General features: G+C 41.7%; 2 protein-coding genes across 2 annotated transcripts; both read right to left on the minus strand.

Annotated features, from left to right (window-relative positions):
• Window positions 1–8,895: 8,895 nt before the first annotated feature.
• LOC145613137 (uncharacterized) lies at window positions 8,896–9,778 on the minus strand. Its single transcript, XM_081668200.1, has 4 exons — window positions 9,696–9,778; window positions 9,512–9,613; window positions 9,055–9,421; window positions 8,896–8,963 (listed from the first exon to the last, which is right to left on the minus strand). Exons 1-3 carry the CDS (start codon window positions 9,747–9,749, stop codon window positions 9,062–9,064), a joined length of 516 nt encoding a protein of 171 aa, XP_081524326.1. The 5' UTR covers window positions 9,750–9,778; the 3' UTR covers window positions 8,896–8,963; window positions 9,055–9,061.
• A 9,977-nt stretch (window positions 9,779–19,755) lies between these two features.
• LOC145613750 (uncharacterized) lies at window positions 19,756–25,044 on the minus strand. The gene is made up of 5 exons (XM_081668814.1): window positions 24,736–25,044; window positions 22,595–24,327; window positions 21,589–21,883; window positions 20,391–21,312; window positions 19,756–20,333 (listed from the first exon to the last, which is right to left on the minus strand). The coding sequence occupies exons 1-5, from the start codon at window positions 25,042–25,044 to the stop codon at window positions 19,756–19,758; spliced, it is 3,837 nt and encodes a 1,278-aa protein (XP_081524940.1).

Raw genomic sequence — 25,044 nt, forward strand, 5'->3', positions numbered from 1 at the left:
TCAATCTTTGTTTTTGTCATTGATTAATGAAATAAGTCCATAATTTTGCCTTTTTGAAGTGATTGTTTATTAAATTTTCATCTTTCAGTATGGCCCTTTCTTAAGAAAAATTGAGTTTCAGGGTTTCACCTTTTCCACTTATTGTTTAAGTAGGGCGGTTAACACATATGATGCACGTGTATAGCTTGTCAAATCTAGAAAGTTTTTCGATTTGGCCTTATGTATGTATAAACCTTAGGTCCACAATAATATTATTGTGGACCAGGTCCACGCAAGATTTTCCGCTCCAAATGCTGGCCTCAACTTACTGTTCGAAACTTGCTATGCTCTAATATTAGTCTGTTATTAGTTAGTTTGTTCTTTCATGTTTTGTCTTCGACATTTGTAGTCAATATCAATAATACTTAGTGTTCAATAATACAATGTGTGATTGCTCAGTTTTTAGATTAATGCTGAGGTTGTAATCATGCATCTTTTGTTTGTTAATTGATTTTCATCACTTGTATTAAGTGTTTGATATGAATAAATGAATGTTCTTGAGTTAGTTGATTGCTTATAATATTTGGTGTACACAATTTGTTTTTCTTCCTTTAATTTGGTTTTCAATTCTGTTATATATGTGACTACTATAATTTGATCGAAGCGTGTAAACTATACATCCAATTAAGTCTCAAAAGATGTCAAATAAGATGTTTTTTTTTTTTTTTTTTTTTTTTTTTTTTTTTTTTTTTTTGAGACACAATCAAATAAGATGTTTGAGTGGGATAATGATTACGAAATTAAGACTATTTGATTTAAATTTTTGTCAGACTACAATTTATGTTTTGGATTCGAGTTAAGGGCTACATTCTAGCTTTTGTACATTATTTCACATAACTTCCCTTAGAGCTTAATGATTTATTTGTAATCGTAGTCTTATTACTCCAAGTAATTTCTATACCTTGATGTTTATCAAACAACGTAACCCCCTGTAGACACTTCCTATGCGAGTATTGTACATTATGTATTGCCCTGTCGGGTCAGTCTCCATGTATAGCACCACGTTTGGATCATGAACTCAAACCCACCATGACTAATTACCAACAATAGAAAGAAACTAAAGAAATAAGTGGTATCACAGTATAACTCTAGTTGATTTTTTTTTTGGAGCTAAGTCTGGTTGATATTTATAATTGCTATCAAAAGTTGTTACATGGCATATCCAAACTAACGGAAAGGTAATTCACTTACTTTTACTTAGTTGATACCCGCGTAATCAACCCAAATGGGTCGTTCTTTTTGGGACGGAGGGAGTAATAATCAAGAAATTACATTTATTGTTTCTTGATCTTGATAACCGACTTAACTAATTTAAGTAACAAGTCAACTAATGCAACTATATATAACTACTCATTCCAAGAATTCTTTTTTTTTTGGTTAAAAGGCGTTAGCTATTCATTCATTCAGATTCACATCACCAAGCTTACAAGAGTTTTCAAAGACTAAGTCTTTGACAAAATAAAGCTTACAAGTTAGTCTAGGTAGTGTTAAGATCATATACACAGACTAAGTAGAGTTACTGTTTATAGCAAAATAGAAGTTCCCCAACTGAGAAAGAAGCTCTTCCCTACTATTATTCGGGACAATCCTACAAAAGACAGTTGATATATCCAGCTTCTGTCTAGCACTCCTTGCTACAGCATCAGCCTCTGGAACTTGGTCCCGCCCCCCTTGCTTTAATGATAGCCTCTGAGACTGCTGGAGGAGTTCCCTGCATTCAGTGTATACATTAGTGAGCTCATCCCAGACGTGGTCATGCGAATTCACCCCTTAAACCACCCTTTCACAATCAAACAAAATTAGACCCTCATCAAACCCTAGAGATCTAGCCCACTTCAGAGAAAAGAGGACAGCCAGAGCCTCTCCCCACACAGCTGAGACACAAGGAATATGCATAGCCATTCCCTCACACCAGACACCCTTATGATCTCTACAAACACACCCAATACCAGCTGATAATGAAGCAGAAGAGAAGGAAGCATCAGCCTGAATTATCACTTGAGGAGACACAACAGAGATAAAGGAAGGAATCCTAACTTTAGCAGGAACAGATTGAGGCTGGGACATAAGTCAATTTTCATCAATCATCCAAGTGGTAGACTTCCACCAAGATTCAATGGAGTTATTCTCTTTATCAAACACCCATATATTTCTTCTCAACCAAATCCTCCAACATATGACAACAAAGCTCACATTCCAAGGTTTTCCCATAGGGTTACTAGTTGAACAGGTACTCAAATTATCCCCAACCCACTCAGAGACAGATGTAGAAGAAGGGGCTAAAAGAGGTTGATGATTCCAGATTTCTGTTGCCCTAGGGAAATCTCTAAGCACATGCAGGATAGACTCTTCCACCCCTGGACAGAAGGAACAATAGGGTGAGGGAATGATATTCCTAGCAGCAAGATGTTGGGAGGTGGGAAGTCTCTCCCATAAAATAAGCCATAGGAACATTTTTACTTTAGGGGAGGAGTTAAGGTCCCAGATAGTGCCCCATTTCTCATTCTTCTGGGAGTTAGGGTGTTGTGTTTTCCACAGGGAGTTGTAGGCAGACTTTGAATCAAAGAATCTACCATGAACAAAGGAACTTACAGGGAAATCAATCCCTCTGTTAGGAAAGAAGGTAGCATTGATCTGCTGAGATATGTTGGGAGGTAAGGAGAGAGAGAGGTGTTGCAAGGACCAAGAATCACCATCCCTTGCCATCAGAAGGGTCATCTCAGACTCATGTTGAGAGAGAGGGCCCTGGATCAAGTCTCTGAGTGGACCAGGCCCAAGCCAATTGTCCTGCCAAAACTTGATCCTAGTTCCATCTCCTATGGCCCATTTAGAGTGACTCTAAAAGTAGTCCCAAGCCTTCCCAATGTCCTGCCATACATGGGAACCTAGCTGGAACTTAGTAGGGAATTCCTTCCCCTCAATATATTTCTCCTGGAGAAGACTGGTGGCAAGATTAGAGATGGAGTGGGTTTTCCAACAAAGTTTCATCATGTGAACAAGATTTGCAAGATATGCAGACCTGATTCCAAGACCCCCCCATAGATGAAGGAGCACAAATTTTATCCCATTCCAGGAGATGGGTCTTTGGGGAATCAGAGGATGAGTTCCAGAAAAAATGAGAGCAGGCTTGGTCAATTTTTGACAGGGCTTTCTTGGGGAGGAACAGAACTTGCATTGCATGATTAGCTATTGGGGAGAGACAGGCTCTGATGAGAGTTGCTCTACCATCCTTAGAGAGGCATTTACTCTTCCAAGTGGAGAGTTTGGCCTTTATCTTCCTTATGATAAAGTCCACCTGGTTCAAGGAAGGCCTTTTGGAAGTGAGAGGGAAGCCAAGGTAAGTGTCAAGATCTGCACTACTCTGGACATTCAGGGAGGAAGAGAATAGATCTTTAAAGAAGGGAGGAGTGTTAGGAGAAAAATAGAGTTTACTCTTTGCAACATTCATCTTCTGACCAGAGAGATTCCAGAAATTATCCAAGGTTTGCTGCATAGACAGGAGAGTAAAAGGGCTGGCTTCCCCAAATATAATCAGGTCATCAGCAAAAAGGAGATGGGAAATAGGAGTTCCACCTCTTCTCAAGTGGAAGGGTTTCCAGCTACCACTCTCAGTGGCTTGAAGGATAAGATAGGACAGATACTCCATGCAGAGAATGAAGAGATAGGGGGAAAGGGGGTCTCCCTGCCTTAGGCCCCTTGAGGAGTTGAAAAACTGAGATGCTTGACCATTAATAAGAACTTGAGAAGAAGCAGAAGTGACACAACTCATGATTAATTTGATTGAGTCTTGGTCAAGACCATGTCTATGAAGGCAAGATTGAATAAAGCTCCACTCCATTCTGTCATAGGCCTTTTCCAGGTCTATTTTCAAGGCAAACCAGCCTGTGTTTCCTTTTTTCTTTCTCATGGAATGAAGGACTTCTGAAGCAGCAATATAGTTTATGTTACAGCCTCTCCCAGGAAGGAAGCTATTCTGATTGGGAGAAATGATATCAGGAAGAAAAGGTCTTAGCCTGTTCACTAAGAGTTTCAATTCAACTTTATAAGCAGAGGTGCAGAGACTGATTGGCCTGAATCGTTTGATGGTTTTTGGGTGGTCAACTTTAGGAATGAGGCAAAAGGAGGTTATGTTGACTTCAGGGGGAATAGCCTTATTACAGAAGCAAGACTGAACAAATCTGAAGATATCTGTCCAAAGGGAATTCCAGTGAGTTTGGATAAAGAAAGGGTGGTACCCATCCACACCAGGAGCTTTGTAAGGACCAAGTTGGAAAAGAGCAGAATGCACTTCACTTAGAGAAGGGGGGTGATCAATTTTGATGGCAGGGTCCAGACTAGGAGGGAGATCCTCTATTTGGGGAAGTTCAGAGGTGAAGAGGGAAGAGAAGTATCCAACAATATGATTTTCCAAGTCACAGTCAGGGATGACAGTCCTTGAATCAGATTCAAGCTCAGTAATTCTATTTCTCCTCCTTCTCATCATTACAGACTTATGGAAGAAGCTAGTGTTTCTATCACCCTTCACTAGCCAATTGATTCTGGATCTTAGTTTCCAGAACTCCTCTTCTTGCAGAAGAGTATCATGCAACTCAGATTGGAGGTCTTCCTCCAGATTCATAAGATGGTTTATGTTTTGGGAGTGAGAATAGGCTAGCTGGATTCCATGAATCCTAGCCCTGATCTTCTTCAACTTCAATTAGACATCTCCCACATTATCTTTAACCCAATCAGAAATTTTTGGAGAGAGGGAAGCTAGCTTGCAATGGAAATGAGATGGACCCTGCTCCCAAGAAGAGGAGATAAACTGAGGGAACCCTAGATGGTGATACCAAAGGGTCTCCATTTTGAAAGGTTTTGGATGATGAACAAAGGCTGAAGGTGGTTTAACAATGGAGAGTTTTATGGGGCAGTGATCAGAAGATTCTCTTGTAAGGTGGGATAGGGTAGTATCAGGGAAGGCAAGCAGCCAAGAAGTGTTCACAAAGGCTCTATCCAACCTTTGGAGAATGGGATTAGACTTTCTTTTATTAGTCCAAGTAAACTTAGGACCACAGAACCCAACATCATGCAGATCACAAGCATTCATAGCATCTCTAAAGCTATTAATTCTATTCATCTTAACAGGAAGTCCTCCTAATTTTTCAGAGGGGGACATAACTTCATTAAAATCTCCTATTACTACCCAAGGTACAGACACATTAGGATACATTCTAATCAGATCCTGCCACAAATCTAATCTAGCTTTATATTTTGTACTAGCATTCTTTAAAAAACAACAGAACTATATATAACATCATTCCAAGAACAAACTAAAAGAACGAACTAACTAACAACAGAACTATATATAACATCATTCCAAGAACGAACTAAAAGAACGAACTAACTAACAACAGAACTATATAAGAACGAACTAACTAACAACAGAACTTATGCAAAGTAGTAATCTAAAAGAACAATTAACAACTGTTTTTTTTTTTGGTTGGAATGAGCAGATATATTAAAAAGTTAGGCTGTTAACACATCAATAGTACAAAGATACACCTCACTAAGGAGGTTCAAAAGACGGTGTCACAACACCCAAATAGTTTCCATCCGGACTAATAGTAGCTACATTAGACGAAGAGTAGTTTTGTTGCAAATTAGGGGGTGGGGATGAGAATAGTAGCATTACAAAGAAACACAGCTGGGTTAAAAACCCCCATGCACTGAGCTGCAAGACCCAATCTAGCTGCCCTGGCCATCTGATCTACCTCCTGGATACTCCTCCTTGACACGTACATCACCTTGCATTGGATCAAACTCTGTCTTAAGTCGCTGCAGATATTAATAAAAGGAGACAACTCATCAGGGGGGGCATAGCAATCATTGATGCTAACAGTACATCTCTGGCAGTCTGAAAGTATGGAGCTGTCCTCCCAGTTCTTTGATTGGCACCGCTTTAAAGCAAGCAGGATGGCTAAGCATTCAGCCATGGCAGGGCTAATGGTTCTCACATGAATGGCAATCCCCTGGATCCGGGCCCCTTCTTTCGTTCTACAAACACAAGCTATCCCTGCAGATTTTCTGACATGACAAAAGGAAGCATCCACAGCAATACATAGAGCAGAATCAATAGTGGGAGGGATATACACCATAGTCTTGTGAGACTTGGCAGGGGTCAGAAAGGTTGTCTCATGGATCATTCACTTTAAAGCATGCCACCACTGATCAATTGGGACATTAGTCTTACTAAAAACCCATTTGTTCCTCCTCAGCCATAATTTCCAACAGATTAGAGCAAAGAGGCAGTTCCAGTCCTGATCAAGAAACAAGGATTTGCTGGTGTCTTTAATGTTGTTAGGGAACCAAGTAGAGAAAGGGTCAGTGAAGAAGTATTGGGGGCAAGGGATGGAAGACCAAATTTCAGTAGCTCTAGGATAATCCCTAAGGGCATGGATGATAGTTTCATCAGTTTGGGGGCAGAAAGAGCACTTACTGGCAGGGGTAATGTTCCTAGAATGAATAACGGCAGAAGTAGGTAAACTTTGCCAGGCACAGGCCCACAAAAAGAATTTCACAGAAAGTTTTACATCCAAATTCCAGATGTCATCAGTCAAGAAAGAGTCCCTACTTCTAGGATAGGTCTGATTCCAAAGATACAAATAAGCTGAAGATGTCTCAAAGTGATTGCCTTTGCCTAGGGAACAGAAAGGGAAGTCCTCAGATTGGCTTAGAATAGGGGTGGAAGAGATAGAACAGCAGAATTAACAACAGTTTGATCGTAGCAAATCTCACAATTGTTAACAATTTAACACGACCTTTGGATCACGTAGGTACTTTCAATGTGATGTCTTCTTGTTGACGTCCTTGACGAAAGGCGGTTTGTAGGGTCGGATTCTGGCCGGGGGAAAGATAACGATAGGCTTGGCAAGGATGGTATCTGAAGAGTTTTCGATGAACAGTTCCGTGGTATTGGGGGTGTTAGTCGCATTAGTCGCATGGTAATACTTCACGGAAAAGGATGGTATAATATCCACCGACTCTAGGTCACGGCCCACGGTAAGAAGTGCTATGGGGGCGAGAAATGTACCAAAAACCAAGAGAAGGAGGACTATGATGAAAAGTAAAAAAATGAGGACCGAATATAATATCAATCCAACTGTCTCTTGTATGAACCTCACCATCGTTTGGAGCACCATTTTCATTGTTGTCATTGTTGTTCATTGTGAGAAAAGGTTTTTCAGAGAGATTTTGAGAGAGAAAAGGTAAGCTTTTAGAGAGATTTTGAGAGAAAAGATTTTAGACTTTTTTTAGAGAGATTCAGAGATTTAGAGAGAGAAATGAGGGTAAAGAATTCAAGGGGATAGAAAGATTTATAGGGGGTTCTATCAAGATCAAGAAACATATATATTTTTTTTTTTGACAGTGAGAACTAACAAAAGAAACTAAACTAAACTAAAAGGACCAAAATAAAATCTCCCGACGCCGCGCCTGCCCAGCTAACCAGTGCGCCGGAGAAACCCAAGACCGGGGAACCTTTTGAATTTGACAAGCATCAAAAGAGCGTAGTAAAATCCGGGTATCTTGTAAAATCCAATGAAGAGATATATCACCAGAGTGTCCGTCTGCAAGAGGAAAGCAAATAGAAGTACAGTCAGTATAAAGAAGAACCCGGTGAAACCCTCTTTGGATAGCATGACGAAGAGCCCAGAAACAGGCCAGCAATTCCGCATGAGTGGAAGACGAGGCAACCACAGCCCGAGCACCTCCCCCTAAAACCGCAGCAGACAAGGGAGCACGAAAGACCCAACCAACCCCAGCCGTAAAATCCGAAGCTAACCACGAACCATCCAGTAAAATGCAGACGTCCCACGGAGAAGAAGGGCTACCACAAAGCCAACTCGAGGAAGAACAAGGAGAACTATCCTGATGATGAATCGGGCGAGTGGCAAAGGTATGGAATTCATGAGCCAAAATACAGCGCCGTTCCCAGTCTGAGGCCAGCGAAATGATGGCAGTACACTACTAGAAAATAGTTCATCTACAACGCGTTTTCCAGTTGCAAATGAGCTTAATCTGGTCGTAAAAGGGCTTTTACGACGAGAAACGCGTATGGTCGTCAGTCGTCGCTATAGGCTTGGTCGCGAAAAGTTGACGACTGGTTTTGAAGACTCGTCGTAATTAAGTTTTTTGCGACGAGGTACAAAACTTGTCGTTATTGTACACATTCACGGCCAGATTACTTGTCGTAATTATTGTTTCCGATAATGTTATGTTAATTACTTACAACAACTAAATTTTATAATTATGACCAGATTTCTTGTCGTTACTGTACACATTCACGACCAAATTACTTGTCGTAATTAATGTTTATGATAATGTAATGTTAATTACTTACGACAAATAAATATTATAATTACGACCAAATTTCTTGTCGTCATTTTCCTCATAGACAACAATTGTACACATTCACGACCAGATTACTTGTCGCGATTATTTTTTCTTAAAATTTAATGTTAATTACTTACGACAAATAATTTTATAATTACGACTAGATTTCTTATCATCATTTTTTTATATATAAATTTTAAATATAATTTTTGCACAAATAATATACTAATCAAAATAGTTATAAAGTTGCAATTTAGCACACCCTTATAATAACTCCAAACTTGCTCATTGATATCATATATAGTTTAACACAATGTCAATTACATATATTCAAAAGTAAGGATACACATTCTTTAATCATCCAAAATAGCAAAAATCATCATATATACGATGTGCTTAGAATATTTCCAATAAACTAAAGTTAGAATATATCAAAAGTATTGATCTAACTAAAATTAGTGGATTCGATCAATCACAAAAATAGAAGCTTCCATGAGCATGTTGAGCTTTGTCAAGTCTTCAAAAGTTGTTCCAATAATATCTACTATATATCCCTGCAATCCATTGAAACATAGGTAATATTTAGGATAGACAATCAAACATATTAGAAGATAAGAAGAAAATATATATATAAAGTCATCTTACCTTAGTTTCAATTAGCATTAGGATTAGCTTGATCATCACCACTACTAGCTTGTTGCATATACATTGACATGAACATATTGAGTTTCTTTGCTAAATCGTCCATCTTTTTGTTGTTGGCCTCACGCTCCTCTTGATGAGTTTTTTCCATTTCATCCATTTTCTTTTGAAGATCATTATTCTCTTTCTGTTTCTCGTGGAGACTTGCTGTAAGATCTGCTCTAGTAGGTAAAGGGCCTCGTACATCCTTAGGTCTTACACCAAAGCCAAAACAAACTACACTACCACGATCTTGTGGCCCAAAGCATTTTTCAACAACGTCAAAGTGTGAGAGTGATGGATTTTCTGTTTCCACACTTACTATCTCATCCTACATAAATTTTTAGAAAAAAAATCATTATACTAGTTCCACACATATATAATGATGTTAGTTTCTTTTAAAACTACAAAGATGACATACATATTTTGCAATTTCAGGCTCTTTTAAGTTCCCAGACTTCCCCGATCTAGTCTTCTTGAAAATAGCAGAAATAGGAGGTGGATCCTTTCCTTCTTTTCCACCCTTCAAAGTTAATCAGATCGTCACAATATTATTATTATCCAGTAGTACGAAATTTAAGGCTATAAGTAGAAGTTAATCTTACCATTTCTTCCCAAATAATTTGTCTGAAAGGTGTACTACCAGTGTGATGAGGCATGGTAAGTTTTTCTCGGTTGCTGGAATTTCTTGAGCTAACTTTCTGTAATATATAACTGGCAGCCCCAAATAAGTACCCAAGTTGGAGGTGGATTGCAGACGAAGGCTACGAGCCAAAAACTCACGGTAATCTTGCGGAGTATTTGGGCTGAACTTAACGAAGGATTTTTGCAGATTAATCAGTTGGCCAGACTCCGCACAATAACGGTGAAGCAGACCCATGACATTCTCGCATACCTGCGGAGTAACTTTAAAGAACAACAGGGAATCATCAGCGAAAAACAAATGCGAAATCGAAGGACTACCACGCGCAATGCAAATGCCAGAGAGTAATTGTTGAGATTCCGCACGACGAAGCATGGCCGATAAAATCTCCATACAAAGTACGAACAGATAAGGCGAAAGGGGATCCCCCTGTCGCAGGCCACACTTTGGAACAAAGGCAGGGGTCAGCGAGCCATTAATCAGCACCTGATAGGACACCGTGGAAACACATTGGGACAAAATGTGAACCCAATAGGGCGGTAAGCCAAAGGCCTGCAGGGTACGAATAAGGAAATCCCATCTAACTCTGTCATACGCCTTACTCATATCAAGCTTCAAGGCAACAAAAAAAGACTTCTTGGCGCGTGACCTATTCATATACTCCAGTAGCTCATGAGCAATCAAAGCATTGTCAGTTAACAAACGACCAAGAACAAAAGCATTTTGAAACCCAGAGACTAAAGAGGGCATGATCAGACGAAGGCGCCTAGCAATGCACTTAGCAATACACTTATACATGACATTACATAAGCCAATCGGACGAAATTGACTTACATTTTCCGGTTGGTCCACCTTTGGTAGAAGAACTAAGAAAGTTCTATTCCAATCTTTCAACATAAATCCATGGGCAAAGAAATATTGAATAGCTGAAACTACCTGTTGCCCAATATGCTCCCAGTGGGTTTTGAAAAAAACAGAAGTAAAACCATCCGGACCAGGGGACTTATCATCCGCAATATCAAACATAGCGTCCCGAATTTCCCGAGGCGAAAAAGACTGCATCAGAGATTGTTGTTGACTGGAAGTTAATTTGGGAATATCCAATGTGTCCCACTGGAAATCTGGCAGGTGTTCTTGGAGAGGGATTGGAGTATACAAATCTGAGTAAAAAGATAAGATCATAGAGCGAATCCTGCTCTTGTCAGAAATCCAGGCCCCCTCCGAATCCTTAAGGCTGTGAATGAAGTTATGCCTGTGTCTGGCTTGGACCATCGAAAACAAAAGTTTGGAATTGGATTCCCCAAAGGCATCCCAACGAATCTTAGCTCGCTGACGCCAATATAAAAAAAGCAGCGTGAGCCTCCGCTACCCTCTCATTACGAACAGAGAGGAAAAGCCGACGTCCTTGAGAAGAATGAAAGTCAGCAAAGTTTGAATGAACAGTATGACAAAGAGCTCTCCAATTAATACCCCATGTTTTCCGATGAGAAAGACACCATTGCCGAAGTTTATCCCTGATAGCGGACAATTTACGTGAAAGAGAGAATTGCGGGGAACCAGAATACTGTGAAGAGCAGATCAAACTAACAAAGGCACACACTTCCTTAGCAGATAAACACCAGTTCTCAATCCGGTAAGGCCGACGGATATCGTCATGGTCCATTGAATCTGAAAAGACAATGGCAGCGTGGTCCGAAAAAAGGATTGGTTGATGAGACAGATGTGAGTCAGGGTACTGAGTAAACCAATCCGCCGTGGCATAAGCACGGTCCAAACGTTCGAAAGTCGGATCCATATCAACACGGCCATTAGTCCAAGTAAAAGGCGGCCCCGAGAAAGGAACCTCTACTAAGCCTAGATCAAGACGCCATTGAATAAAGTCAAGGCGCCCCTGAATAGTCATAGAACCCCCCACTTTGTTTTTTAAGTTAGTTAGTTAGGCGTTTTCTTTCATCTTCTATAAATGTTTCATACCACAATATGTACTAGTATGACCGTGTGATTTGCTACTCTATTATATGTTATTAGCTAGTTCTGTCAATTATAATGCTTTTTTAGTTTCGAGTCAAAATTCATAGGGATTGGAGTAATTATTGATAATATAATGTACGACACTCTATGTCTAATTCTTATCGGTATTCACTATTGCATTGTATTAGGATGTGTAAAAAATGGACTGTTTCTGTCTGATCCCGACTCCTCCAGGAACTCGGACCTGAGATTCTGATACCCCTATCGGCAAGCTGAGAACCTACACAATGAGAAGAAGTTAGCTAACCCCGGGGTGATCCGGGGATAACCACTCCGATGATAAAGTCAGAAAGTATTTGAGAAGAGAAGATAAGTAAGAGAGAGAAAGTAGAGAGAGATTAGAGAAAGAGAGAGTAATTAAATGCCCTCATTAATGAGGTCTTACCAACTATTTATAATAGTTTACCTTGACAGGTGGCTCTCATCCATGAAGAGCCTTTTGTGCCAAGTGTTGAGCTTCTGTTGCCACGTGTTGAGCTTCTCATCCATATAGGCCGACATGTCTTCATTCTGTAACATATCAGCATCTTCTCTATAATTATTAAAACCTGGTCGTGTTTTCACAAGATATCGGTCATGCCCAGATATCATCCCATACAATTAGCCCCCCAAGTGAGGACGTATGATCATTCATCATCGTGCTCAGTTTATATGAATAACAAGCTGAACCTAACGAAACAAACTTTGGGTTCCACATCTCATTCTTCAGACTTTTCCTTATGCTGTAAATTGTATTGTAGCAACGGTTCTTGTACTCTGTCAAGTACTGCTTACTGACAAAGTTTTATTACTGATCTTGTGGTCTTGGCTTTGTCACAATTCACTTTACTTGCTTGACTTGTATCCAGACAAATTGACTTGTGTATATGTATCCCTATATTTAAGCCCTATATTCTTTTGCTGAGAAGTTTTTCATTTGTATAAACTCCGTTTTCCACCCCAAGTGACCTTGTTTGCCGATAGCAGACAAGGTCTACTTGTTACAAAATACTCGGGAGCGAAAAACTCCGTTTTCCTCCCCAAGTGACCTTGTTTGCTGATAGCAGACAAGGTCTACTTGTTACAAAATACTCGGGAGCGAAAAACTCTGTTTTCCTCCCCAAGTGACCTTGTTTTCCGATAGCAGACAAGGTCTACTTGTTACAAAATATTCGGGAGCGAAAAACTCCGTTTTCCTCCCCAAGTGACCTTGTTTGCCGATAGCAGACAAGGTCTACTTGTTACAAAATACTCGGGAGCGAAAAACTCCGTTTTCCTCCCCAAGTGACCTTGTTTGCTGATAGCAGACAAGGTCTACTTGTTACGTTACAAAATACTCGGGAGCGAAAAACTCCGTTTTCCTCCCCAAGTGACCTTGTTTTCCGATAGCAGACAAGGTCTACTTGTTACAAAATATTCGGGAGCGAAAAACTCCGTTTTCCTCCCCAAGTGACCTTGTTTGCCGATAGCAGACAAGGTCTACTTGTTACAAAATACTCGGGAGCGAAAAACTCCGTTTTCCTCCCCAAGTGACCTTGTTTGCTGATAGCAGACAAGGTCTACTTGTTACAAAATACTCGGGAGCGAAAAACTCCGTTTTCCTCCCCAAGTGACCTTGTTTGCTGATAGCAGACAAGGTCTACTTGTTACAAAATTGAAGTGTAACCGTTTTTTTTTTTTTTTTTTTTTTGAAGCGGGAAAATTAATACACGTGTCATAAATCCTGCCGTTGCTTTTTGAAATTGATTATTGATTCAGGGCCGTTGGATTTCTGAACCGCCTTTCATTTCAACTGACTCTTCAGTTTTTCTTTTTAGATCAAAAATTCCGTCGTTCTTTGTTTATTTCACTTTCATTCTCTTCTAAACTCTTCTCAATCGCAATTGCTCTCCAACAAAAAAGTGCTTTTGACGGATTCTTCCTAATTTCGGTGTACTCCTCTTAGTGTATTCAGCGCACTTTTCTTCTTCGTCACTTCTCACTTTAAGTCCATCGTATCAGCGACTTTTGTCGAAGGTATTGCCGCTCCTTAACCTCTTGATTTTGCATGTTTGTTTTATTTTCTCATTTTTAAATTAAATGTCGGAAGATAGTGTTGAAGAGAATTTCCCTAACCTTAGTACTGCTAGGCGTCGCTTAATTAGGCAATCCTTAGGCAAAGAAACCGGTAGAAATCAGGGTAATTCGTCTTCCCTTTCTGATAATATTGACTACCCTTTTGAGACGTTAACTTCTGAAGAAGAAAAACGCGCTTTTATGATACATAGGACCATTGCCCACCGTGAAAGTGCCCTTCACCCTACTAACCCTGATATCCCTGCCGATACTGAAATTCTTGACGTTGAGCCTGTTAATTGGTAGAGGGAAATAATCGGTCGTTGGACAATCACCCTCAAGCCAAACACTATTTCTACCTAAACTAACCTAAGACAAGTCTAGGGCAAGTAAAGGATCGTATCCACAGGGAATGGGTATGAGTACACCGAGAATATGAAACGGTTGTAATCTAGTTCGGTCACAAATGGGAGGTTTGATTAAATAACTACTATATGGAGACAAACACTAGGGGGAAATGGGAATCGACACCAACCAAACCAATGAATCAAAACAATAGGCAAGCATGTACACAAATTGGGTGATAGAAAGGGCACTCAACATTGTCTTCTTTCGAAGCCACCACACTAAGCATTCTTAAACCAAACTCAACTAGCAAGATAGGCCAACCAAGTCTTAACAATAGGAAGTAGACTACTAACTCGGGTTCGTCTTTCGATCGATTCGAGATAGTACTAAGGCACAAATAATTGGGATTTCTCACCTAATTATCGCAACTAAGACTACTACATCATCCAAACAAGGAACCGTAATCAAGATAGAAATTCGGTTTAATCATACAAGAAAAGGTTCACTTCTCTCGAAACTACAACACTAAGCATTCCTAAACTAAACTCGACTAACAAGATAGGCCAACCAAGTTTTAACGATGGGAAGTAGACTACTAACTCGGGTTTGTCTTTCGATCGGTTCGAGATAGTACTAAGGCACAAATAATTGGGATTTCTCTCCTAATTACCGCAACTAAGACTACTACATCATCCAAACGAGGTACCGTAATCAAGAGGAATTTAGCATAATCATACAAGAAATGGCTCACATCTAGACCTCATCTTTCAATGCAAGCATAGAAGTGAATACATGAGCAATAAGTGGCCATCCAATTACACATGCAATTAACCAATTCTTTAACAATCAATCATCAACCCAAAATGAACATGCAAACACAAACATCAATTAACCCATGGCTTGGTTGGGTCTCCACCCAACCCCTAGTTAAGAAACTACTCACTAAACATGGTGAAGAACATTCTAACAACAATATCTAAATTCAAAATTAATCTAACAAATTGAAGAGAGTAGTAAGAACAAAGTAGATTGAACATGCAACAACAATTAACCAAGATTAAGAGAGAAATCTACAATTCAAGGAATTAAAAACAGAAAATAAAGAGTAAGGGATAGAGGAAAGAGATTACTAATGAAGCTTCAAGGTTGAGAAAATGTTGAAAGGAAGAATACAAACTTCAATTAATCTACTTCAATGATAGAGTTTGAGAGAAACTAAGCTAATTAATAAGAGTTTAGAGAGTTAAGGGCCTAAGAAGACTAAAGGGAAGAAGGTGATCTTCTCCAAGGAAGAAGATGCAGAAAACTGAAGCCAAGGGTCGTATTTATACACCCCGAAATAACATTGTAAAATCCGCCCAAAAAGTCGGGTCTGCATGTAGGAGCGCCCGCTCCTCAGGCTGGAGCGCCCTCTCCTGTCTCTTGCGCGCCCTCTCCTCCTGCAGCGATTTGAGGCAGTTTGTGGAAGATCAGGGAGGAGCGCCCGCTCCTACTATGGTGCACGCCCTCTCCTAGCTGGGAATAAAGAGAGGCAGATTGTGGCGCTTGGGGTAGGAGCGCCCCCTCCTAAGGGGTTGCACGCCCTCTCCTCTTGTGCTTTGCTTCCAATATAGTTCTTCATGTTCATGCTATATGACCAATTTCTCCTTGCATCTACAAACACGAACACACACATAAAAAGGAATGGGGAAGCCAAAAGTTGTAATCATACACAAAAAGGAGTCGGAAAGGGGGGGTAAAGAGGGGAAAATGACAACAAAATTGTGCTAAAAATACCATGATAAGTGGACAAATAAAACACTTATCATTAATGTCCGTTATCACTTACGCAGCTTTACTGGGAGACGATATTTTAATCAATACGGCACTAACGTTGGCAATATAGGTATAAACACTATGCCAAGGGTAAAGAGTACAAGTTATCAACCCCGAGCCGTCGCCCGTGAAGCCGCTGAGGCCGCCAAAGTAGCTAAAGCAGCTGAGGCCGCCAAGGCAGCGGAATCTAGCAAAAGACCTGGACAAGGTCAGGTTGTAAGTTCTTCTGAAGAAGAACTTGAGGATGACATCCCTTTGACACCTGAAGAAGGTCCGTCATCTCCTGTTCATGATTCTGCCGTCAACTCAGTTTTAAGAGATGACGACGCTCAGGAAGACAGTGTAAATAATGAGAGTAGGAATAACATTGTTGATTTAACAGCTGAGGTTATCCAGGAAGAGAATCTGGACGAGGGGTATAGTTCTGAGACTGATAGGGCTGAGTTCCGACAACCTATGGTTCTTGCCAACGACGGAAAAGTAGCAAAGGAAAAGATAAGTGAAGCTTTTAGGAAAACGGCAATTACAAAGGACTATTGTCGTCGTGCGAAAAAGTTCTTTAACTTACCTGATGGGTATGGGTTGTCTCTCCCTCCATCTGGAGCTTCAGTGTTAGATTGTCCAGCTGGTTCCGTTGCTGTTTACATGAAGCACTTGGATTTCGGCCTCCGCTTTCCTCTACATCCCTTTGTTGCTAAAATCTTGAAGGCTTGGAACGTTTGCCTGGTCCAGTTAACCCCTCAAACCATTCGTGCCGTTATCGCTACAGTTTGGGTTATGCTATATCGGAACTTCCCTCTAACCCTTAATGTATTCAGGCGGCTTATTACCCTAAAGAGAGATGGTCAATCAGATGGGTGGTGGTCTTTATATACCCTACCTCATAAATATACCGTCCATCCTAAATTATCTAGCTGCAAAGGTTGGAAGGATAAGTTTTTCTTTATGTCAGTCCCAGAGGATTTTCCTTTGAGGAGAACTTTTTTCAAGCCTCATCCCCACTTTGATTCAATCCCCGAGAGAGATCTCGGGAAACATGAAGAGAGGGCTGTCAATTACTTTGACATCTCTGAACATGATGAAGGTGACGGCAAGGTCCGTCTAATTCCTGCGGTGTGGGTGCCGAATGTGAGTTACATTCTGGGCAACGCGCCGCTTTCTCGTGTCGGTCTTTGTTGGACTGACCAGCATGGTATAGCTTATCCTTCTTAGCTTTATTATTCTTATTCACTAATTATTCATTTTCTTTTTTCATAATGAAAACGGCGTAGTTTACTTGTTTAGTGTTACCTTCCTTACCCTTTTATTATTATTTTTTTTATATATATTCGCATTTAACTGATTGAATTTACATTCCTTTTTACCAGGTATTGATAAGTTGGATAACAGACAACTCGGCCTATCTTCTGACGGGACAAGGGTTATCAGGCGCTGCCCCAAAGCTTCCGACCCCTACGATACTCTTGCTTCCGTTTGCGGGCGTGCTCCAGCCATTAGTGCCAAGAGAAGAGCTGAGATCATGGCCGATGAAAATACCAAGAAAAGAAAACTAACACCTCTAGCCAACCGGCGAGGCGGCATTGTGATCTCCAGCCCCAGGCAACCTGAAGGGCGAGCTGAAAAGAAAAGGGAGCAATCGGCGCCCGAGAAGAAGAAAGACCAGTCGGTGTCTGAAAAGACCCCGACTGCTAACAAAGCTAAAAGCCCTGAGGCCGTTGTGAAGAAGGTTATTCAGGGTATTGAGGTCGAAGATCTCACTTCTGCTGAATCTCCCCGTCTACCTCAGGCAACCACCGTAATTGCTCCTACAACGGTTGGGTCGGATTCCAGCATCCCAGCCTTGACTTATCGGTCCAATCAATGGATTGAACGTGTTTCTGGAAGGTTTCCAGATGAAGTTCTGAAGGGGTTTGCTGTCCCTCCCGGCCATTCCGGCGACCGTTGGCAACCTGCTATGGATGTCGGCCGGAACGAATCTATGATAACCGATGACCCAATGCAAGGTGGGAATCTCGGTTATCGATTGTTGAGCAATTTGACACTGCCAATGGACAGACCTGCTGGTCCAATCGGCCCCCTTGCTGCTATCCACATGCACAACATGATGAAGGTACGTATATATGTTATTACTTTATTTCTTTATATATATATTTTTATGTAGTGTTCTCGGCTTCCCTATTTTTACTTATATATACATTTCTGTAGGCCGTCATGTCTGGCACAGAGCTGGTTGAGATGTATCGTTACTATCAGGAGAAGCATCATCAAGCCTCCGCCAGCGAAAGTGCTATGCAGGAAGTCATCAAAAATGCTGAAAAAGCTTTGGATGACTTAAGGAAAATAAAAGAGAAAGACGACAAAGAGATGTCGGAGCTGAAGGTCAAGGCTGAGAGGGTTGCCAATCTCGAGCTAGAGGTGCAAAGTTTGAAAACTCAGATCACTGAGAAAAACAAGGCCGTTGAGCGGCTTCCCTCAGTTGAGAAAGATCTCCGGGATGCCAGGATTAAAATTAAGAGCCTTGAAGAAAAGGTTCAAAAAATGGAAGCCGACAAACCTGGTATCCGTCGGAGAGCGGTTGGCCGTTATCTAGCCTCCGACGAGTTCTGCTCCAAACTCCAAGATCGTTTTGATGGAGGTTGGACCGCTGCTCAGAGATGTATTGCCCACGTCGCCGGTTGGAAGAAGGATGATTGGGCAAAAGTTGAAAAGGCTTTCGGCGAGGAAGCCTACAAGATCCCTTCCGGCTTCGAGGCGCAGCAATTCTCTGAAGAGGACTTGTATAACCTGGCGCCAACTGCTGATGACGGCCCCAAAAATCCCAGCATTTTGGATTCCCCAGTGCCTGAGAATGCACAATCTTGAAGGGGCGGGCAGTCATCACCGACATCCTCTTGTGGGTCTTGTATCATTGGGCCTTACCAGCTTTAACTCTGTAATTGTCTTTTGTATGTATGAACACTTATTTTGACAATGCTGTCCTATCGGCATATACCCCTTTTTTGTGGTGATGCCTGTCGATTGTCAATTTCATCTGCTATCTGTCAACTATATTTTTTTTTTTTTTGTTGTCTGTCAACTATCTTACGAATTTCTACACTTTTTATCATAACTATGTTGTTTTCTGCTTATCATTTTATAATCTGTTTGTACTCACAACGTTATGATAGCTATATTGTCTTGCTACTTCAGCATATATAAAAGAACTTGCAAGAAATAAAAGTTTACCTGATAGTTTATCTGAAGTTCGACAACTTCCCATCAGAAACTTCAAGACCTCGGCTTTGGAAGACATAAGGTCTTTACCAAAAATTGCATTAAAATTTACCAAGGTATGACAGATAAATACCATATCACTCATTTACCAAGGTATGACAGATAAATACCATATCACTCCCTGCTCCCCTCAGTATATATAGTTCGTTGTAGATCTATGTATACTGAGTCATAACCGGTTGTCGGTGGTTCAGATTATAACATCGGTCACCTACTGCTTTGTTGTTTCAGCCAGTTAGGTACCCTCTCGGCGATCACATTCTGAGTTACGCCTCATATCGGCGTATACTCGAATTGATTTGGCCGGTATTTATATTTTGAACCAGCAACCTCATGAGTTAACGTATACAACTGATTAGGTTGTATAACTGTTATCTTCATGGAAGCGGTTTTGAGCTGTCCGTCCCACTTAACGATGTTCTGTTAAATGGAGGATGCCTATTTCAATGCGCATTGCCTGAATACTTCTTAATTCATCACTGACATCTTTCTTGATATCAGCTTCACATTAAAAACGTTTATTACACATAATACTTCTTCAGTACAGCCGAATTCCATACATTTTTTAGAGGTGTTCCATCCAAAGTTTCCAGGTAGAATGACCCTTGGACGACGACATCTCTAATCCGATAAGGCCCCTCCCAGTTTGCAGTCAGCTTCCCGTCTTCATTTCCCTTACCGGTTGCTGCGGTTCTTCGTAGTACCAGATCTCCCGCCTTTAATGGCCGATGAGATACCCTTCTGTTATATGCTCTAGACATTCTTTCTTTAAACGCAGCTGACTTAACTGCTGCTTTCTCTCTTAGCTCTGGCAGAAAATCTAATTGTTGTCGCAGGAGTAGATCATTTTGGTCTTCACAATAATGCTGAACCCTAAATGTCGGCAGTCCGACTTCTGCTGGTATGACCGCCTCTGTCCCAAAAACCAAGTTATAAGGTGATTCACCTGTGGCTTCCCTTACTGTTGTCCGGTTTGCCCACAATATCTCTGGTATCAAATCCGCCCACAAACCCTTTGCATCTTCTATCTTCTTCTTAATGGCTGCTATGATCTGTTTATTTGCTGCTTCCGCTTGGCCGTTAGACTGTGGATGGCATACTGCTGCATAAGCAAATTTTACCTTATACATCATTAAGAGATCTTTGACTGGTTTACAGTCAAACTGGGTTCCATGATCAAAAACCATCGCCATCGGCAACCCAAACCTCGTGAAGATATTTTTCCATATAAACTTTTTCACCTCCGATGCCGTTATCTTCGTTACTGGTTCTGCTTCTATCCATTTGGTGAAGTAATCAATTCCCACTATCAGATACTTTCTGCCACCTGTGGCCGATGGGAACGGGCCTACTATATCCATCCCCCATTGGGCAAAAGGGATCGGGTTCAATATCGGAGTCAGATCATTTGGAGGCAAATTGATAATTGGGGCAAACTTTTGACACTTTTCACATTTTTTAACATAAGCCACTGCATCGGCGTTCATTGTCGGCCAGTAGTATCCCCTTCTCATTGCCTCTCTGGACAAGGCTCTTGTTCCAAGGTGGTTTCCACAGCTTCCCTCGTGTAATTCTTCTATTAACCTTGCTGATTCCACATCCGTTATACACCTTTGCAATGGTAATGAAAACCCCCTTTTGTACAACTGGCCCTGGTACATAACGAACCACACACTATCCTTCTGTAACCTTTTCAGCTCTCCTTTGTCTGTTGGCCCTACACCATGAACAATGTATGCCAGTATTTTATCATACCATTGATCCCCCACTTCAACACAACAGACATCCGCCGACATCTCATCTATGCTTCTCTGCCTTAAAACCTCAACCATTACTGTTCTTTCCAAGTCATTGAAGCTTGAACTTGCCAATCTTGCCAATGCATCTGCTTGAGCATTTCTTAATCTCGGAACCAATTTAATCTCAAAGTATTGCAACTGAGCTGCTAACTGTTTCATTTTCTCCAAATACTTCACCATTGCTGGCTCTCGAGTTTCGTATTCCCCACTAAACTGGCTTGACACCAGCTGAGAATCAGTTGTCAAAACTAGCCGTTTTGCTTCTGCCGCTATTGACAGCTGCATTCCGGCTACCGCAGCTTCATACTCGGCCTCATTATTTGTTGCCTTGAACTTAAATTTCATGGCGTATTCAAATATTTTTCCATCTGGAGCCGTTATCACAACTCCGGCCCCTGCCCCCGTTGCTGTGGCTGATCCATCAACTGATACCTGCCATGTTCCCAACTCCTCTTCTTCATCTGTGTATGTGGTTTCAACAATAAAATCTGATAATGCTTGAGCCTTAATTGACGTCCTAGGCTTGTAACTTATTTCATACTCCGATAACTCTACTGCCCATGTCAGTAGTCTACCAGACGTATCCATTTTGCGCAGTGACTTCTCCAGGGGATGATTGGTGAGTACTTCTATCGGATGTGCATCAAAGTAAGGTCTTAACTTCCTGGCTGCTACTAGTACAGCTAAAGCCATCTTTTCTATAACTGGATATCTGCGTTCTGCCGCATTCAAGACATGGCTGACAAAGTAAATCGGTTGTTGTTGTCTCTTCCTTTCTACCAACAAAACGGCCGCTATTGTTTTTGGTGATGCCGAGATGTATAATTGTAACACTTCTCCCTTCTCAGGCCTGGCAATTGTGGGAAGAGATTTAAGATGATTCCTCACTACTTCTAAGGCATCACTTTGTTCTTTTCCCCACTCAAATGCCTTATTCTTTCTCAGCACCATAAAAAACGGGAGTGCTTTATCAGCTGATTTGCTGATAAATCTTGTTAGCCCTGCCATCCTGCCCGTTAACCTCTGTATATCACGGATGGTTTTTGGTTGTTTCATTTGAAGCACCGCATTCACCTTATCGGGATTCACATCTATCCCCCGTTCACTAACCATGAAACCTAAAAACTTCCCTGATCTAACCCCAAAAACACACTTCTCTGGATTCAACTTCATTTGATATTTTCTCAAGGTTTCGAATGTCTCCCTCAGATCGGCTATATGGTCTTCTTTGTTCTTACTCTTTACTATCGTATCATCCACATACACCTCAACATTCCGCCCTTTCTGTTTCTCAAAAATCTTATCCACCAACTTCTGATAGGTTGCCCCTGCATTTTTCAACCCAAACGGCATTGCCTTATAACAATACACACCTACATCTGTTATAAAGGCCGTTTTATTTCTGTCGGCCTTATGCATGCTGACCTGATGATATCCTGAGAATGCATCCAAAAAACTAAGCATGGCATGACCAGAGGTCGAATCTACCAGCCTATCTATCCGAGGTAATGGGTAGCAATCCTTAGGGCAAGCTTTATTCAAATCTGTAAAATCCACACACATTCGCCATTTCCCTGTCGGCTTCCTCACCATTACTACGTTTGCCAACCATTCGGGATATGTACAGGGTTCTATAAACCCTGCTGCCAAGAGCTTATTCACCTCGGCCTGGATCGCTTCTATCTTCTCAGTCGAGAAATTACGCTTCTTCTGCCTTATCGGCCTAAACTTTCTATCAACATTCAGCTTATGTTCCATTACCTCAGGATGTATGCCTGGCATCTCACTGGCCGAGAACGCAAAGACGTCGGCGTTCTCGCGCAATAAACTTATCAGGTTACACCTGGTCTCCACATCCATATCTGCCCCAAATTTCACTGTTCTACTGGGGTTGCCTGGCTGCAATTCAACTTGGACGGTCTCTCCGCCCGGCAACGGCCTTGGTGTTTCTTCAGGTCTTGCATCAAAGTTTTTCATTGTCAAATCTTGCACTGTCGGCTCACCTTCCCTTGTTGGGTTGCATGGAACTGCGGCACTACCAACTGGGTTCTTCAAAGCTGTTACATAACATGCTTTCGACATAACCTGACCTCCATACACCTTTTCCACAGCTCCCAAGTTTGACACATAGGCTATTGCCAAGTGGTAGGTTGATACAACAGCCTGCATGTCATGAATTATCGGTCTGCCGATAATTGCGTTATACGCCGACTTGACATCCACCACCAGAAACTCTGCCATCACATCTCTTGCTTGTGGTCCATCACCCATCCTTACAGGCAACACAATGCTCCCCTCCGGCCTCACAGTTGATCCATTAAACCCGATTACTGGATACGACACCGGTTTCAAGTATTGCCTCCCGATATTCATCTCATTAAAAGCTTGAACAAACAAAACATTTGCTGAGCTGCCCCCATCTACCAGCACCCTTTTGATGTCGGCACCATTTATCTTGATTATCAAGACTAACGGATCGTCATGTGGGAACACTACACCTCGTGCATCTTCTTCCGTAAACACAACTTGTGGTATTGATGCCGGCCGAGGACGATTATCTACATCTAAAGCAAAAACCAGATGCCGGTGCTCCGCTAAATGCTTCTTTTCCCCACTAATCGTTCCTCCGTGTATCGGTCCTCCCGTTATCACATCTACTCTTCCAGTAGATAACGGTGGTATTCCTGCGTCCCCTTGTCGGACTATTCTTCCTTGAGCTCTTTCAGGCCTTGCTTCTATCTGTTGCCTCTCAACGGCCTGTGCCGGTTGTTGATTTCTACCGGTATTCAACCGGTATTGTGTTAGGTGCCCTCTCCTAATCAACTCCTCAATGTTGTCCTTCAATTGGGTACACTCTTCTGTATAATGCCCCACATCCCTATGGAACATACAGTACTTCTTCATGTCCCTCGACCTTGCTTTCATGGGAATCGGCCTTGACCAATCTTCTCTGTTCTGATTCACTGAGTAGATTGCAGCCCTTGGTGTATTCAGGGGGGTGTAGGTGCTGTATCTCATTGGCAGCCTTGTCGATCTGGTATCTTGCCGACTTCCTCCTCCCCTTCCCGGGGCAGGAGTTCTCGGCCTGCTCCCTCCAGACGAGGTCCCCTCATTTTGACTTTGCCCCTTTCCTACCACCATATGCCTGCTACTCGTCTTCAACAGCTCCTCACTCTTTATGTAATCGTGAGCTTTGCTGAACGCTGCCGCCAATGTCGGCAGACTCTTCCTTGTAAGATACCTTTTGAAATCCGAATCAACTAATCCATTCATCAAAGCCATCACAGCTATCTCCTGTTGTAATTTCGGAATAGTGTTTGCTTCATTATTAAATCTCCTGATGTAATCCCTCAAAGATTCATCTGATTTCTGCTCCACAGCCATCAATTCTCCAGAAGTTTTCTGCCTCACGCTGTTACTGACATATTGCCCTACAAACATCTCAGTCAGTCTTTCAAAGCTATCTACTGATCCAACTTCAAGGTTGTTAAACCAATCGGCTGCAGCCCCAATCAAAGTTGTCGGAAAGACCTTACACCAAACTGCATCTGAGTTTGTGTACAGCATCATGTGTCCCTCATAAGACGTTATAAATCTTGCCGGATCCCCTCTTCCATCATATCTACAAGTCGGCATTTTCACTTTCTCCATTGGTTGTTCTAAGATGTGCTGGGCAAATGGGGATGCCCTTAACTGCACTACCGTGCGTACTGCTTGACCTGCCACTTGTGAGCTTCTTTGCTGCTGAGTTCTGGTACTCGCAACACGACTCGAGGATTGCTCATCCTGCCGTGATGTTGTATGCGTCCTTATTGACGACTCATGTCGGGGTCTCCTTGACGAGTTCTCCAGCTGATTGTGTTGTTCCTCCTGATGATGGTGCGATGCTCCTCTATCGGCCTGGGTAGCTTCTCTTTCAGCCCGTGCTGCCTCAGCCTCCTTTCTCTTCTTGCTCATTGCACTCATTACCCTTGCGGCTGTTTCCAATTCATCTGGAGTAAATGCTGCCAT

Source organism: Chenopodium album, chromosome 25 (assembly GCF_948465745.1).
Source record: "Chenopodium album chromosome 25, dcCheAlbu1.1, whole genome shotgun sequence".
NCBI lineage: Eukaryota > Viridiplantae > Streptophyta > Magnoliopsida > Caryophyllales > Amaranthaceae > Chenopodium > Chenopodium album.